Source organism: Hydra vulgaris, chromosome 09, assembly GCF_038396675.1.
Source record: "Hydra vulgaris chromosome 09, alternate assembly HydraT2T_AEP".
NCBI classification, from domain to species: domain Eukaryota; kingdom Metazoa; phylum Cnidaria; class Hydrozoa; order Anthoathecata; family Hydridae; genus Hydra; species Hydra vulgaris.
The window spans coordinates 1,894,289-1,913,602 of NC_088928.1; the positions used below are offsets into that span (position 1 = coordinate 1,894,289).

The window sequence follows — 19,314 nt, forward strand, 5'->3', positions numbered from 1 at the left end:
TTTTGTCACTGCACTCTATATTATCTATGATTATTTGAGCAGGTAAACTATTTGATTTTACTTTTTTGTTTCCAATTACTTCTTTTATAGTATTCCATGTTTTTTTAATGTCACCAGTTGCATTTTTTATTTGGTTTGAATAGTAATTTTTCTTCGAGCTTTTTTTTACTTTTTCAAATAGATTTTTGTATTGTTTGTAAGTATTTAGATTTTTTTCATTTCTATTTTTTAAATATTTGATGTAGAGTTTTTTTGTTTTTTTTTGAAGATTTTTTTATACCTCTGGTAATCCATGGACATTGTAAATATTTTATTTTTAATTCTTGTTCTATAATTGAAAAGTGATTATCATAATGCTTTAAGAATATTTTTATAAATTCATTATAAGCGGAGTTGGTATGCCCAAGGTTACATTCTTGGTAAATCCTATCCCACCTTACTAATGACGGAAGAGGTGATCAATCGAAATTAAATATTATGTATGGTAACCATGTGTCAAACGTCTTTTATTAGCTTATTTTTAATTATTTGTTTTTTTATTTCTTTATTTATTTTTTGTTTGTAGTATAATTGTAAAATAATTTACCTTACTTAAAAAACAAAAATAAAACAACAAAATTGTCGTAAATATAATGTAGTATATATGAAAAAAGTTTACATGTTTAAAGCAATAAACATGTGTTTAACAAAACCTACGTATTTTTGGTTTAAGATTGAACCGTGCTGATCAGCTGTTTGTTCAGACATAAGTCCGTAAAAAAACTATTTAATGCCATAAGACCGTTTTAAACTATAGAAAACACGCATTTAAAACCTCACAAAACACGAGTTTAAAACCTCAAAAAACACGTATTTAAAACAGAAAAAAAACTCATGTTTGAAACCTTAGAAAACACGCGTTAAACTCCAGTAAAACTTCCCGTGAAATCCACGTGTTTTTGGTTTACGCCTGGATCGTAACAAACACGTGTTTATACGGGTTATAATTCTGAGATTAAAATCAGATATGCCGTCTGGGATTGACGAAATTGAAGTATACACTAGGTATTATCCAAAAAAAATATTTATTTGTTAAACTTTTTCTAGATTAAAGTTTTGCTCTAATGTATCCGTCTCATCTCGTTTCTCCAGATGCGGCTGCTTTTGTAATCAATAACATATCTTTCCTCAATTTTGAGAATGGCATGGAAAATCAGTTTTAACATATTTTGTATTACATTTTCAATGAAATCATCGCTTAACCCTTTTAACATAGGGGTGAAGTCCTTGTGTCTTTCTCCGATTTTACAAGGCTAAAGTAATCAACTGCATCAAAGTTTAGAAGAGGAATTTTGAATTTTCTTACTTCTGAAGAATTTGAAACTGCGCATCGCCTCGCAAATTTAATTCTCCTAGCTGCTAATTCTTTTATTTCTTTTCGCTCATCCATCAACATTGATATAAAAATATTTTCTGAGTGACCATAATATGCATTTCTTTGAATGCGTTTATCAGCTCTAAGTTGATCGCTTTCAGAAAGGAAGCGAGAGAATTGAATTAGGCGCCACGAGTGTTTTGCCCCTATGTAACATCGAGTCTCCAGTTTCATAAAGAACCGATGCATACCTCAAACACACACCGATGCATAACCTCAAAGAATATATTCAGTAAGTATTACAAGCTCGGTAAAAAGAGGAGTGCTTGCAACATACAAACAATGAATTCGATTTGCTGTTGTCAGCCATCAAGAATGAACCAACGGGCCTGGCTTTTTTTCTTTTAGACTTTTTTTCGCCTCACCTAATTCTATTGACTTGCACACGTTATAAAAATACTGTTGATCTTTGCTAATATTATTTGTCACACCCTCATGTAGAACGTTCGGTAAGTTATTCTGTCTGTCATTAAATTTGAAAATTTGCAACTCGTGACAATTTGCAAGTGCTTTACGAATGTTGCCACTAAATGCTGTAGGTCCTGAAGTGGTGCCATCTGAATGCAATACTAAATTTCTAAATGGTAGTTCATTAAAACATACACCCTAACCATTGAACTGGATATCCCAAATGCAACTCCAGCAATCTTATTACACCATTGTTCACACCAGTATTTACATTAGTTCCATCAGAGCCAATAGCTAACATATTATCAAGTGGTATTTTGTTTTCATAAAAAAGAATCTATAACAGCATTCTTGATATTTGTTGATGATGCACTTGATGGAGAAATATGACCAAGAGAAATTGAAGAAGGTTCTTCAGTCAACATGATATGTAACAGGCTTTTGCGTAAGAGATTGATTACCTAAGGATTGATGGCTTAACTGAGCTGCCCATGGAATCTTGGAATGACTGTGCAAACAAAGTTAAAGATCTATTAAGAAACAAACTGGGAATCTCTGAAGACAAAATAGTTGAAAGAGCTCACCGCAATAGGAAAATAAATGAAGTCAAATCTCCAAGAACTCCAAGAATTATTAAACTAATAAAATTTTTAAAATAAAAATAAAATCTTAACGTTATCAAAAAAACTCAAAGGAACTGGAATATTCATTAACGAAGACTACGCGAACGATGGAAATAAGAAAAAAGGTGTGGGAAGATGTTAAAAGATTTCGAAAGGAAGGTAAATTTGCTATTATTAAATATGTTAAAATATTCGTCAGAGATTTTCATAAATAATTTTAATTTTTACAAAGTACCTAATCGAGATTTGTGAAATAGTTCTGTACATTTTTTATTATGCTAGCACGTTTTAACTTACCGCACTTTACACAATGACTAACGAAAGCAAAAACAAAACAAAAGATTTTGAATCTCTGCGTTGCAACGTCATCGAAACTGCTAATGATATTTTACAAAATAATTTTTACGACTCTGGGTGCGGATTCACAACTTTTGCGTAACTCTTGCGTAGCTGAGCTAAAGTTACGAAAAACTTACGCAAAATATTTTTTGCGTAACTGTTTGGTATTCACAACTTTTTCGCAGCATTTGCGTAAAGGTTGCGCATGAGTTACGCAAAACTTAGGCAAAAACTTACGCAAAAACTTACCCAAAATTTAAGGCAAATATTTTATAACTATTTGTATAAAGGAATTAGTTAGTATTACTAATTGTTTTTTTATTAAGACACACAGGGCAATGCGACCAAACAGTAAATATTTCTTTTTAAAAGACAGGGTTTAAATTTACTTACAATTATTATTTTGTTGTTGTTGTTGTTGCTATATTTTAAAATGTAGCAAAACCATATAGGGGCTATTCAAATAATACGTGACATTCTTATATGGGGCGGAGGTGTTTGAAAGTGTCACCAAATATCACATGGAAGAGGGGGTGTTTAGCCACAGTGTTGACAAAATTTTTAAAATTTAAATTCTAATCACAGCGGAATAGTAAACCTTTAGCATAAAAGTACAAACTCAAAGATATATTTGTTTCAAAATAATGTCACGTCACAAATAGGGCGGGGAGAGATTGTTTAAAATGTTACATATACAAGAAGAGAGTCTAAAAACAGCAAAAAAGTGTTTCGTTGTACTTGAATAGCCCCATATAGTATATACGTGCAATTACTTTTAAAAGTAATAGCATATATAGCATAAACATTCTTTCAATCTATTTTGAGTATATATTAGCAAAATAATCAAAGTAATTAATAATTGGATTAAAAATGGAACAAATAGGAGTCGCTTGGTTTTTTAAATGAGATATCGATTATTAAAAAAGTGCTACACATCTATTATTTCAAATATAAACATTACAAGCACTCATTAAGAAATAATTCGGGCATATTAATTCAAATCCAAATGGGTAATATAAATTGTATTATCTTGGGCTTATACAAGATAGTTATTCGGCTTCCTGTATGATGCCATCAGTGAATGCCCATTAGTTTTATTTAACCCTAACTCCAAACCTACAGCAAACCTTATTTGTAAACATTACTGGCTAAATAAACTAGCTAAAATATACAGAAACTAGCATTTGAAAGAACTTTTTTTTCTATTTTTAGTATAAAAAGAAAAAGAAAAACAACATAAAATTAATATTTTGAGGCAATATTTTGGCGCCCATACCAGTCCTATTGTACCAAATAAGGTCTGGGTTCACACCTGATCAGATCATGCAACTTGTCTTGCATTGCTTCAGGAAATTAAAACAAAATACTTTAGTTTAGCATAAAATTTCACGTTCATAAAATAAAGAAAGTGTTAAGCTAAAGTGTTTTTTTTAACTTCTTGTTTTCATTCTTACTTCTCATACCCTAAGGTATAAGAAAACATCATGATAATTGTTAAAATTTCTTTTTAGTGGTCTTGTTTTATCATATAATTAACTTGAATCAAAAACACCTTTATTTGAATTAGGGAATGACAGTTTCATTTCAAATAAAGAAATTGCTTCAATAAATTCAAGAAATACATTTAATTGCATTCTAGTATATTTGAAACTATTTATAAACAAAATTTCTATTGTCAGAAATATAAGGAACATTTTGAAAACATAAGCAAAAGTTCAACAACTTTTCCATAACATACTATGAAAAATACATTGTATTTTTCATAATATGTTATGGAAAATGTTTCAATTACATTAATTAATAAAAGTTTGAATTAAAACCCACTTGTTTTTTGTATGTTTTTTTTTCAGTGATATTTCAGATTGAGAATTTATGGTACCATATTTGCACGAATAAAAACATGATTTTTATATTTGATGGATAGCGTAAAGTTAATTTTGTGAATCAGGTACATGCAGTATAAAAAAGTTTGACTCTTTGACAGAGCAAGTATTGATTAAATCACAACAACAAGTCTTGTAGTAGGTTTTCAAGACACCAAATACAGTACAATCTAATAGCTACAACCAGTGTGAGCAATATGCTGTCATCTCAAGAATTGTAATGCTATTTTCAACAGCAACAGATAATAATTCTACTCAATTGTGAAAAGCACTACCACTCCATTTGGGCTAACTGGTGGATCAAGGAACTTTTTATGGAATTTCTGCTCTTTGCAATAACAAACTACAACAATGAGATTTAATTTAGATATACAAAAATAAAAAAGATCTACCAAAACAATTTAAACTATTACAGAATATGTTTGTCATTTGCAAATAACAATACTATCTACCAAGAAATTAGGCTTTAAAAAACAATGCTCTTTTTTTAATAATTTAAATTATCCATAGATATTAACAATATCTCCTGATAATTGAAATAATTAAAAACAGAGCATTATTATTCAAAATAATCTTAATATTGTTATACCTTTAATACCTTTGAATAATTGAAATTATCGAAAAACATAGCATCATTATTTAAAGTAAGTTTAATATTTAGGTTATAATACTTTTTTACTTCAATAGCCTGATTACTCAGAGATAATTTTTGCCTTATTGTATTTTGATAGTCTTATTCTCATTTATAAATAAAAAAACAGATATTTGAAAAACTTATGAATTGATTACATATTTTTGTGAATATTGTATCTATATTAGCACAAATATTTTCTCTCACAAAGAGAGAGAAAAAATATTTTTTTAAATTTATAAAGTGAGAGAGAGACTCTCTCTTTATGCTAGTTATGCAAGTTAAAGTAAATACTTCAATAATATTATTGTATATATTTTTGTATAATATAGTATAGATAGTATAGTATAGATACAACCATAAGTTAATATAGTATGGATGCATCATATAGTTTTGATGTATGACAATAACTAGTTATTAAGTTAACTTATTTAATAAGTTATTGGTATACTACAAAGCTATCTAATATATATCCGTACTATGGTCGCTCTCCTTGTTTTAGCTAGGCTATAAGAGAATGAACCATCGATTATATAGATTGTGTGTATATTTTTTTAATCTTAAATTTAAGGTGAAAACAAGTTTTATAAAACAAGTTTATGTAGTACATCTAAATTTTTGGTAAATATACTGCTATTGTTGTTGTTATTAAAAAAAGTTGTATTATTTAAATAAATAACTTAACGTATAGGAGTATAAAATTAAGATAAAATTATATTTTATTGGCAATAACAAACAAAATCTGAAATCGCAAAAGCTAATTGCCGGCAGTGCCGGCAATTAATTCTGGGGTTAATTGCCGGCAGGAAGTATTGAAGTATCAATTTTCGATTAATATGCTTAAAAAGTCAAATTCTTCGCATACTTTAATTTTTAAAAAAAGCACAACTAGCTTTTAAGATTAAATATTTTAAATTTTCAACATTCTTGTTAATATAAATGTCTAACTTCTGTCACGGTGCCATTTATTCATCTTTTGAAGAAGCAGAAGAAGCTTTGCTAAAATTTTGTAAAGACAACTAATCCATCCTTGACAACTGGATTTAACTATGCTACTTCTTCAAAAATGTGCTTTTTAAAGGTATCATTACAAGTTATTTTTTAACTGTTAAAACGTTGAATTTATAATAATTTGATCATAATTAGTTTAATTATTTATAAACTTTGGCATATATATAACTCTGACATATATAAAATTCGCCGAATGGTCACACACGAGCAGTGAACGCCTGAGGGAAGAAATGAAGTACATTAAAATAAAAGAGAATTATTTTTTAAACACAGCATATTTTGACAGTTGTCAAGACAAAATAAAGATTAATAGAGGAATATTTAAAATATGACAGACAATGCACCTAAACAATACTAACAATAATAATAAAAAATAAATTGTTATATAAATACTAATATGAACTAAGATAAACAAAAAATATATCACCAAACATAAAATAAATAAAACAAAAAATACATTAAAAAATAAAAAGTATGCAAACAATAATGAAAGGCCTCAGAATGGAAAAAAAACATTAATGCCAATTTGTAAACATAATTTGTGTAGTGATTAAGTAATAAACATCTCCTCAGAGTCGCGTCTATTATTACTGGCGTTTCGATGAGGATCAGCACTTATAACTAGTTTATCCCGTCAGCAAACGTCATCGCCACTTATGCTTTACCCCGCGACTCCATCCAATTAAACGAGATACAAAAAGAACAGTAAGTAAAGCATAAATAAAACATCATGTTTTGATCATGTTTAACATGATCTTTTATATAAGGTGGAATAAGTAAAATAAATAAAGTGGAATAAGTAAAATAAAATAAATAAAGCGGAATAAGTAAAATGAATTTAAATAGATTAAAAGTTATTCGCTCATAATCTTAATTGATAATGCTTAATGATTTTCATTCTGTCAATTTGATAAATAGTTTTGAGGTCCTAGGTAACAAATTCATGAAATTTTTATTAGTAATTAGGGTTTTATATATATATATATATATATATATATATATATATATATATATATATATATATATATATATATATATATATATATATCTACATATATATATATGTACATATATATATATATATATATATATATATATATATATATATATATATATATATATATATATATATATATATACATATATATATATATACATACATATATATATATATATATATACATATATATATATGTATATATATATATATATATATATATATATATATATATATATATATATATATATATATATATATATATAAACATATTTAATATAGCAGTATTTCCGAAGCCTTTCGTAGAGAAAGATGTACTAAACCGAACTGTACACATGTTCATGGTCTTTAATAAAACTGTGTGCTTCTTCTAAACTCAATGCAGTTTTAAAAAGCGGCATAATCAAAAAATGCAAATTACTAAAGATAATATACAATAAATAATACAATTTTAATTTGTTATAGGAGTTTATAAACTTTTTATAAACATATAAACTGGACGTTAAATTGGTTCCCCATAATAATAACCAAATTGTAATTTATAATCGTACAAATAAGAATAGATAATACATACAAATAAGAATAGATAAACAAAATTCTAAAATTCATATTCATAATAATGGTACGATAATAACATAAATATTACAGCAATATTGTAACATTTACAAAAAACGTTCTTTTACCACTACGATTTCATATGGCATTCCGCTGCTTCGTTGACTATAATTACGGCAACCGTTTAAAATTTGAAAACGAGGCGCACTTTTGACTTCTATTATATATTGTTTACCGTATTCCTCGACCATCTTGATAAAATAAACATTCGCCGTAAAAAACTGGCCTCTTAATTTTTTACGGAAAATGCAACAAATCAGGCCGTATAATAACTGTAGGCCATGGATCATTATGTAAATAGTATATAAAAATGCTTATATTACTTTGTAAAAATAAAGTTTTATTTTTAATTTTATAATTTATTCAAAATTTAATTATTGTTTAGATGAAGTTGATCTTGAAAGGATAAATATAAGTCAGTTAAATTCCTGTTATATGATTTATTATTTTATTACAAAATTGTTTCCTCTTTGTATTTAATTATAGTTATTTATTATTGATGCGGTTGTTGTCCAATCACATAATTTATTAATCGTTGTATTTTTATATAGTTATTACTTTTATTTTAGTTTTTTAAAAAATAGTTTTATTGATTTAAAAATATTTATATGCTGCATTAGTTTTTGACCCAATACGATCCAATTACAAACCTGCAAATGCAAACTTGTTTTGTATAATGGTGGTGTAGGAAAGGGTAATAAACGAAAAAATAACTTAATTTACACCATTTCTTACTTGTATGAAAAAGATCCAACTTGCTGCAGATGTTGTCTCTGGAGAGTTACAATTTTATCAAGTTGACTCCCAAAAATTGCCAAAACTCATTGTAAGTGCTGTGACTTACAAAAATTCATCGCAAGTGCTTCGACTTGCAAAAACCTAAAGCAAGTGCTGTGACTTGCAAAATTACATTGCAAGTGCTCTTACTTGCAATTTTTGATAGACAGCTCACGGTCATTTAGAAGCACCAAGTTATTATACGCAAGCGCAATGACAATTATAAACTAAAGAATTTTAAAGATGGATGCGGTCATTGGTTACAAAGGGAATATTAAATTTGTAACCATATATTTATAATTTTATGCAACACGTTCATGTTTATTTTGTTTCTTAAAATTAAATTATTATAAAGATAGTTTGCATGTTGAAAAAAAAAATTATTATAACATTTAAATGTATCAATATACAAAAATTTCGGTTTTTCGCTGACAATTATCTAGCTATCTAATAGACTTAATCTATTTTCGAGGAAAACCGCCATTTTTTGATTTTTTTTCAAAGTGGGCATGCGCATTGCACATTGTTTTGTTGTTTTTTTTTTAGCTTTTTAAATTATGATTTATTAATATTAATAAATCATAATTTAAAAAGTTTTCCTGGATTTGCTCTTAAGCATTTTTTTTATAATTGTTTTGCTATTTAGCAAAACAATTTATAAAAAAAAATGCCTAAGAGCAAATCCAGGAAAACTCGTTTGGAAAATAGTTTAAAATACGGAGGCCTCCCATCAGAAATGCCTTCCTTCAGCTGATCTTCCAACATTTCGTCAAGTAATTCAGTTTTTTTATTTTACTGAAAGCAATAACCAAAATATTATCAAACAGAATCTACTAGAAGAAGTTGAGAATTCTCTTAGTACTTTGTGGAATAAAGTAAACCCACGTCTATCTCTTCTTCAGAGAAACTCAATCTTAAGAAAATTAAGAAATCTTTTTGAAAGAGTAAAATCTATAAACCGAGGACGTTGTAAATCTAAAAGTAAGGAGTATCAACATATGATTTTTAAACTCTTTGATATATCATCATGTAATTGTGAATTAGCGACTGTTTTATGTAATGACAGGGATGTTAAGTGTAGCATCATCAATTGCCAAGTAGAGCACATCTTGTATCTTTTTTATATATTATTGTATATATTAGAATATTTGTTGTTTTAACTGCAATTATTGTACTAAGAATTTTATTATTATACTTTGATTTCACTTCAATTAAACTGAAGTAGTTGATTATTTTTAAAAATTATATTTAAGGTCCCTTCTGAAGACAGGGCATATATTCGTGACCAGAGAAACAAGATTGGTCCAAAAGGTATTTATCAGCTAGGAAAGGCTAATTAAAAATCTAGTACATTTACTCCGGAAAAGTTAGGTCAAGTAGAGTTTATAGATCATGTTAAAATGCCTTTTGCTCATAACTCGTTGATTGATTCTGGTCACAGATCTGAAGTTTCAGCATCCAATCCAGATGTTTTGGTAATATATATATATGTATATTTGTATATATATATATATATATATATATATATATATATATATATATATATATATATATATATATATATATATATATATATATATATATATATATATATATATATATATATTGCAAACAGCACACTGGGGCAACGCTAAAACAGCTTTGTTTCAACGATTTCAACGTTTTTTAAATGTTGGCCCTACAAAGTGTGCTGCTTGAGATATATAGTTGTTTTTTTTATATTTTAAATACTAAGTATTTTTACAGGTAAATGATTCTGAGGAAGAATATAATCCATTAAAAAGTTCTCCATATAATTTAATTAAACTTGATAGATTTGCAATTGAGGCTGTCAGGTATATAAAATTTTCATACATATTGAGTTTAGATGAGAATTTCTTAGATATACTATATTAAAAGTATGAAAAAAAAATCATAAGTTCATTGTTCATCCCCAGTAGGAGAAGAGAGGGTGAATATAGAATGTTAAGAGATCACATATAGATAATATACTTTGCTTTTTCAGTTTTGTTTATTTATTTCATAGTTTCTTATTTGTAGATATGATGTCTCATCTCGTAATGCAGCTGCACTAGCGAATGCTCTACTACTAGATTATGGAATCATTAAACATGGAGATTTGAATCAAGTTGTAGATCGAAGCAAAATTGAGAGGTAAAACCATTTCATTATATATGTTAGACAAATACAAATATATCTCTTTATTTATTAGTTTATATAAATGCTTATTTACAAACCATTTAATATGATATTTTGCTAAATATAATACTTTGAGTTGTTTTATAGAGAGAAGAAGAAAGTAATGTCAAGATATGGTGATCAACATGATAATAATTTAAGTAACTTGGTGTGTTTGAGTGTTGATGGTAAAGATGATAAAAATGTTCTTCAGTTTAAGGATGTCATTGAAAATGGAGAAACTCACTTGTCGAGAGTTACTGAAAAAGAACATCATTTAACTTTTACTAATGAAAATAGTTTTAAAAATGGTTCATATCTCTCTCATAAAAATCTTCCATCAAATGATGCAGCTGGTTTACTTCAAAGTGAAGTTGTATATAATGTTCTGAAAGAGTATGGTAGTTTAAATTCAGTACAAGCTCTTCTTCTTGATAGTACAAATGTCAATACAGGTTTCAAAACTGGAGTTGTTGCGTGTTTAGAAAAGAAATTAGAAAGAAAAATTCACCTTATCGGATAAACTTTGCATAACAATGAACTTCCATTTCGAAAAGTATTCAAAATAGTTGATGGCAGTTCGAAGTGTCCAAATAAATTTTCAGGACCTATTGGAAAGCAAGTTTCTATAGATTTCCATCTTAACCCACAAGTGAAGTTTACCAAAATTGATACTCCAGTGGAGATACTAAATATTCCCATGAAGTAATTAATGATTTAAGTCACGATCAAAGACTATTATTTGAATATTGTTTTGGAATTTCTAAAAGATTTGTTAATCCCATATTTTTTAAAAGAAAAATTGGTCCACTAAACAACGCAAGATGGTTGACTTTAGCAATTCGAATTATGGCTTTGTATACTCGTACTGAAGCACCAAGTCTAGGGCATGTAAGGCTTGATAATTTTATTGTACAAGTGTATGCATACATTTGGTTTCTTATCAAAAGATCTTCTAAATTTATGGATATTCCGAGTATATTCTTTAAAATGACAGAACAGATAAGAAAGCAAGATGAGGAAATACAGAATATTTGTTTTAAAAATCTAAAAAAAAAATTCATATTGTCTATTGCCTGAGAACTTTTTATATTGTATGCTTAGATATGAAGATTCTAACATAAGGGAACAGGCGTTACTAGTCATTAAAAAACTCAGGACAAGTAAAGATAAAGAATGCCGTGTTACAAATATTGCTAATGTTGACATAAACTTTCAAGCAACTTCTTGGACAGAATTAATTGACTTTAAGAAAAGCAGTGAACCGGCATCAACAATATGGTTGAAGGATGACCAAATCGATGCACTAATTGCAACTAAGGAAGTTCCGAACTTACCTGAGTTTCCTTCTCATGCGCAAAGCATAGAACGCGCTGTCAAATTAGATACAGAGGCTAGTGACCAAGTATATGGCAGGGAAGCTCGTCATAAATATATTTTGACCAAACTAAAATTCAGGGAAATTCATTTTGAAACTAAAAACGACTTTGTGGTTTTTTAATAAATAATTTTGTTATGCATTTGATGTTAATAAAACATCTTTATATGAATGTACTTGCTTTTACTTTTTTGATTGCGAGGAATATAAAAGTGTGTTTAGGATTTAGGACCAATGCAGTAGTAGGGTAGTGGTAAAGTGTTCGACTCACGTTTGCAAGATATTTATTTTAGAAATATTTCGCATATGCTCGTCCCTTTGGCAATTGAAATCTTATATTCATGAGTTTATAATGTTTATAATTTATGTAAAGTGTTTATAATGTAAAGAACAATTAAAAAAACAACTTAAAAACATGTTTGGATTTTAATGATGGTATCCATGACTATTTTTATTACCACTAATTGTACTTTGAATAACTTACATAAGAAACTTTGTATATACAGTTAAGTAATTTTAAGTTTGCTGTTTAAAACTTGATTGCATTTTATATTAATAGATGAGCGTTAAAATGAGGTATAAAAACTTGTTAAAAATAAATGTTTTAATGAGTATATTGCTTATATACCATTATAATAAATAAAATTTTTATAATTTATTATTAATTTATTTGACCATTTCATTATGAATAAATTTGTTTGAAAAAATAAACTTTTGAATGGTTTTGCTATTTTTATTAATTGATTTCATAAATTGAAGAAAAACGTGAAAATTAAGAAAAATTGCGTTTTTTCGCATTTTTTCAAAGTCGATTAAGCTTGCCATTTTTTATTTTGGATAGCTGAAATTTTTCATGAGCTCATATTTTACCCCGTTGAACTTACTCCCGGGTTACTAAAGTTGAATTTCCAAAAAAGTATGAAAATCACTCCACCCCTAGTGGATAGAGTACCGAAAGTCGGTACTATAAGAAAATATTCTTATAGTACCGGAAGCGCGTCCATTGGTTGCAAAAGTCACGTGTGAAAATTCCGATTTTAGATAATTTGATATAAACGAAATGACATTTAAGTTAACAAATTTGAGTTCAAGGATATTAGGATAACTGATTCTAGTTTTATAATTGTTTATAGGAGTTGGAAATTAAAAATTTAAATTTGTTAGCAATGAAAAAATATGTGGTTAATCATCAAAACCTGTGTTCAATCTGTAATAAGAAATCATCAAACATTAATTGGAGGATGTACCTACAAATAACCTATGTTTCCATTAAGTTATATAAATCAATATAAAGAGTTTGTAATTATTTCCGAAAAATCCAAAAATGTAAATTGTAAAATAATTATGGGTGATTTTAACGATCATGACATTAGTTAGAGTAAGACTTGAAGGGTCTGGTGAACTATAGTACTGTTACATTCAAGTATTTGATTGAGCAATATATATAATCGATTGGTTGTATATATTGATAGCTACCTCATACAAAATATAATTGAGTCAACGCTTTCAAATCTATCTACAATATCAAAATTTAAACCACCACACTTGGTCCAATTTTAGGTATATGGTAACCATTTAAATTCTTAAGTAAATTTAAGAACTTTAGTTTAATAACAGAAACAAGATTTATCTTGACAATGCAAAACAAACAAGTTTTATTGTAGAAAAACAAGATTTTTCTCGGTTTGTCAAAATCAATTAAGACCCAATGAAAAACAGATGTTTTTTGCATGTAGGAAATGCTAACAAATATTTTAAAAGCCCAAATAAAGTTAAAAAAGCATAGTTTTTAATTATTTCCAGTCTTAAATAAACAAGATTGCATTAAAAAACTATATTCATATACTTAATTATGTTATTTCCATATCTTTGTGATTGCCTAATAATCATCTTTTTAAGGGGAAAAATTGAATAAACGCCTTATTAAAGCGTTATGTACAATATAAAATGGATTATTAACGTGAGTAGGTTCAATGTTTTCCCCTTACAATTATGCTTATGACGCTATTGCAAAACTAATGATACAGAGTTTGAAAGATTAAGAAATTTTAAAATTTACATAAAATTATTATTTTTTAATAATTAATTTGAAAAAGTAATAAATTCTTACATAATTAATATATTCCACATAATAGCTTTTTTTGTATTTATATAAATTACTGACTCTATTGAGATTAAATCAAGTGTTAAAAATATTATAAAAAATACTAAATAAATAAAACGCTATTAAAAATATATATAATAATTAAAGTTATCAAAAGTTATAAATCTGGAAAATTGTTGAAATTATACAATGGAATGCAAAGTCCTATGGTTTACCTTCTCGTAGTGCATTTCGTTAAATAAGTTAGATGAGTTTAATACCTTTCTAATTTATGAACTAAAAACCAAGGCAATATTAGCTTATAAAAGATATTATTAGTAGTCTAGTCTAGCGGTATGTCACTGGGGCTTCGATGGCAGCCACCTGGGTTCAATACCCGGCTGGATCAAAGTGAATTTTGATTCCAGTTTACCATATTTGTTTAAACCGGAGCCTTAAATTGAAATTCTACCTGAGAACAGGACCTAATTGTAAAGCAGCAATTCTAATTTTTAACATGGTTATCCTTTATAAATATCCAGAATCATTATTATTATTTATAAAGCAAGTCCATTGAGTTAATTCACTAATTTACTCAATGGACTGAAAAATTACATTAAACAGGTAATTTTTGATTTCATTATTATTATATCAATAAATACTCAATAGCTTAATAAAATGCTAAGGAGGTTTTATTAATGATATACAATAACCCTAACTTTTAGGTGTCATCCCTTAAAAACATTCGATTTTTTAATTGCTTTCATAAGTGTATCTGGTATATAGAGAGGGTCAATTATAGAAATACATACCAGGGTGTCCCAAAAAAACACTTTTTTAAAAATTTCAATGTTTCTCTATTGATTCCTAATCTATAGGCCTTAAATGACTCCTTAATTATGATTATCACTATTATGTCTTGGCCTGTCCTCAAGAAAGAACAATTTTAAAGTTTTAATTTATAAAGATAAAAAAACATTGTTTGCTCTGCACCAACACATAGTTTTTAAAAATCTAATAAATTTTGTCTTTTTTATACAAATTGATTTTTGCTGAAAAATTATTTTTTACATATTATTTAATATACCATGCAAAAAGCAGACAAGTTTCCTAATGCATTGCAAAAAAGTGTAGGTTCCTTACCTTATTTTCTACCAAAAAAAAAACTAATATGAAAAACCTTATTCCAAAATACTATTTAAATGAATGAAAAGAAGTTACCTAAGGTGGTTAAGGCAACTAAAACTCCACACCTCCCTCAGCTACTGTGTGTCTATTGCTATTCTACTGCCCCAATGCTGCTTTTAATTTTTCATTTACCATCGATTGCTGTTATTTTAATTATAATTGTTTTAAAATTGGTAAAAAATTGATAGAACAACTAAAAAAAAAAACGTGTACTTATCTGTTGCAGTAACCACTATAATTTTCAAGAAATAATTGTAGAAATACATTAGGTACTATGTACATTATACAATAATGTATATAGTACATTAATGTATAATGTACTTATACATTAGGTACCTATGTAGTACTGTTCCAAAACACTTTAATTTAAATATATAAGTAAAAAGTAGTTTAAATAGGAGATTTTTAGTGCATTTGAATTATGAATCATCTCATACTTCATTTTGATAACTATTAGAACAGATTACCACAGGGCTAAATATTAGTTAAAGCATTGAGCAAATTACAGACTCAGTGAGATGCATACTATTTAGAGAAGGAGGGTCTAAATTTTAGGTGTACAAACATTATGGAAGACCCCATACTTCTGTCTATTACCAGTGATGTTATCCAGAAGTGATTTGGGACCACTGGTTCCAAGTTCCAACAGTCACTGTATGTAATGAAAATAGCTTATAATTATACTTTTTATTAACTAATACAAACTGTAGTTTAGTTGAAACATTTAAACGCCTGTATACTGGTAGAGAAAGGTACAAAAAAGAAATAACAAAATTATCAGTAAGGATTTACTTTGTAATATTACCAGTAAACTAAACTTCTTACCTTAATATTGTTTAGTTCAAATTTTAACAAAGCTAATGATTAACAAAGTAAATTTCAAATAATGAAAATTTACTAAATTAAACCATATTTCAACAGAAAGCCAACTCAAACTGGAATTAGAAGAACTAGAGAAAAAGGAAAAACAGAATATAATAAAAAGTACTTGCTTAAACTTGTAACAAAATAATAATACAATAACAAATTTAAACTTTTATTAAAATTTTTTATTAAGTTCAAAAAATTCTAAAACTATATGTTAATTTTTCTATGGAAGATGTTAACCATAAAATAAATTATTTACCTATCTTTAAATAACATATATTTAAGAATAAAAATGACAACTATTTTACTTTGAAAGTTTTATTTGTTTTACTTACTCATGAACTTTGAAAAATGAAACATGAAACTCTAAATTCTAAATCTAAAATCTAAATCTGAAATTTAAAAAATCTAAAGCTCTAAAAATTCTAGTGAAAATTACTTTCGGCTAAAAACGAAAAGAAAAAACTCTAAACTATTTTAAAATTTTATAGATAAATCAGAAATTTAAAAAATTTAAAGCTCTAATTATTTTAGTGAAAATTATTTGTTGTTAAAAACTCTAAACTATCTAAAGCTCTAAAAATTTTAGGGAAAATTATTTGTTGTTAAAAACTCTAAACTATCTAAAGCTCTAAAAATTCTAGTGAAAATTATTTGTTGTTAAAAACTCTAAACTATCTAAAGCTCTAAAAATTCTAGTGAAAATTATTTTTTGTTAAAAACTCTAAACTATCTAAAGCTTTAAAAATTCTAGTCAAAATTATTTGTATCTGTAAAAGAAAAAACTCTTAACTACCTAAAGCTCTAAAAATTCTAATGATTCTAGTTCTAGATATACTAGCTATACTTTTTATGTAAGTATTTTGTTTTTGCCCTGGTGTTAAATGTTAAGCGGCCTATTTATATTTAAATTACGTAAATTTAGTTGAATATAATATCAAAGAATAAATGGAGAAAACAGTTTACCTGCAAAACCTGGAAATTAACATACAACCTGAGGACTCTCAGTATACGATTTGTAACTATGAATGAGTAAAAAAACTTAAAAAATCCAGTAAACCTAAAATATAATAGTAAAATAAAACATATGATGTTAATTATAATATATAAGTTAAGCACTTGATACCAAATATAGTATAGCCAAGTATAACTACATTTTATTAATAAAAAAACATTCTAACAAGAATGACAAAACCAGTATTTTGATTTTAGAAGATACCCCTCTTTCTGATCAACTAATTTTTTGTGAAACCACAAAAGACATACATTACATCCTACTGAGTCCCCAATATCAATACCCAAGCAAGTGCTTTTTTGGCACACAGCACAAGGCCAAATTTTTTGACGAGATTTGGCATCAATTAGTTCATGGAGCACTTTCCATCCATCTGAGGTAAAATACCCTTGTAGCGATAAAAGAGCTCCTACAGCATTTTCATCAAGAATAGCAGATGATATATGATTGACTCTTTTTTAAATACTACTACCTTCAATGAGAATGCCAGAAAGAGCTTTATGGACATCATCTGGTTTTAAAAACCAACCCAGCATCACTAAATGCAAAGTTTGTAATATATGGTTAGTAAAAAATGATGCTAAAACAACGATGCTAAAACAACATAGAATTTATCCAGAAATTTTTCTAATGAACTGTTGCAGTCAATCACTTCTTTTAATTTGCCATTGAAATTTTCAAGACAGTTGTTGGTGCTGTTCATGAAGTTTTCACTAGCAAAATTTAAACCAAAAACCCAATCAACACGAATATTATGCCAGTTCTTGTTAAAATAATCTACAAGAGTAGTTGGAGAAGATGAAATAAATAATCTGTATAATTCATCATAAACCTCCTCTGATGTAGCATAGGCCAATTTCTGAATAAGTTCTTAAGATGAAGTTCTTTCACCGCTTGTTATCCCGAGTTTGGAAGTTGTAATCTCACGATTGAAAGTTCTGTAAACAAAAGTGTGATGTTGGCTTATAAAAAAAATTAGAAAGAAAGTTTATAAGATTTCATATGATCCATATCTACAGATAAAAATTAACAATCATGATAAAAATCAGAAGGATTCATTATCCAGTAATCAACTAGCGCTAGTCACTTCTGGGTATTTAATATTACCTCATGGTGTGAAATAAGCAGAGTAATAGAGAAACTCCTGGAAAAGCACTAACGTAAAAGCTCTCTCTCTCTGTTAAGTCTTTGTCTGTCATGAAGACATTTGTCTTTGGCCAAGCAATATTGAAACTCTTAAATCTTTCAACAAACCAACTTTAAAATAAATAATAAAAAAATAATATATAGAGAAATATATATATACAGAGACGAGATGGTCTTTCAACAACATCAAAATATTATTCTGACTAGTCATTATTGTGGCGGTTTATAAATGTAACATATACATTTTTGAAATGCCATTTAAGAATATAAAATGTCAGTTTAATTAATTTAATATTAATTTTGTCTGTTATTATGCATATACATCAAAGCCAGACACAGCAAAGAAATTATACCTAAGAGATGCAGCATCTTCATGCGTAAGCAAACCTACAGCAGTTATTTCACTTTAACCAATACAAAAAAGTGAATGTAAATTAGGCATAACTAAATATGATGTTTAAGGTTATTAATTATTTATAAACATCAAAACTTTTATAAATAAACAATTCAAACCAACCAGCTCCATCTTCGCATAGCAGAATATAAACGGGTAGACGAATTTCTAATAACTTATATGTCGCATCCATGCATAAAAACTCAGGATATGCATTGTAGGCACTGTGCATAAAAAAATCTTGAAAAAAAAGCCCTTGCAAATTATCGTCTGTATGCGTCAAAACTTCAACATTAGCATCTAAAATCATTATATAATACATACTGATAAGAAAATAAACTATAATTATACAAATAAATTAAATATA

The 19,314-nt window shown here is 27.3% G+C and overlaps 1 protein-coding gene across 1 annotated transcript; it reads left to right on the forward strand.

Annotated features, from left to right (window-relative positions):
* Nucleotides 1-10,098: 10,098 nt before the first annotated feature.
* Nucleotides 10,099-12,426, forward strand: LOC136085168 (uncharacterized). The gene is made up of 4 exons (XM_065806456.1): nucleotides 10,099-10,173; nucleotides 10,445-10,533; nucleotides 10,739-10,852; nucleotides 10,985-12,426. The coding sequence occupies exons 1-4, from the start codon at nucleotides 10,099-10,101 to the stop codon at nucleotides 11,397-11,399; spliced, it is 693 nt and encodes a 230-aa protein (XP_065662528.1). The 3' UTR covers nucleotides 11,400-12,426.
* Nucleotides 12,427-19,314: the final 6,888 nt, after the last annotated feature.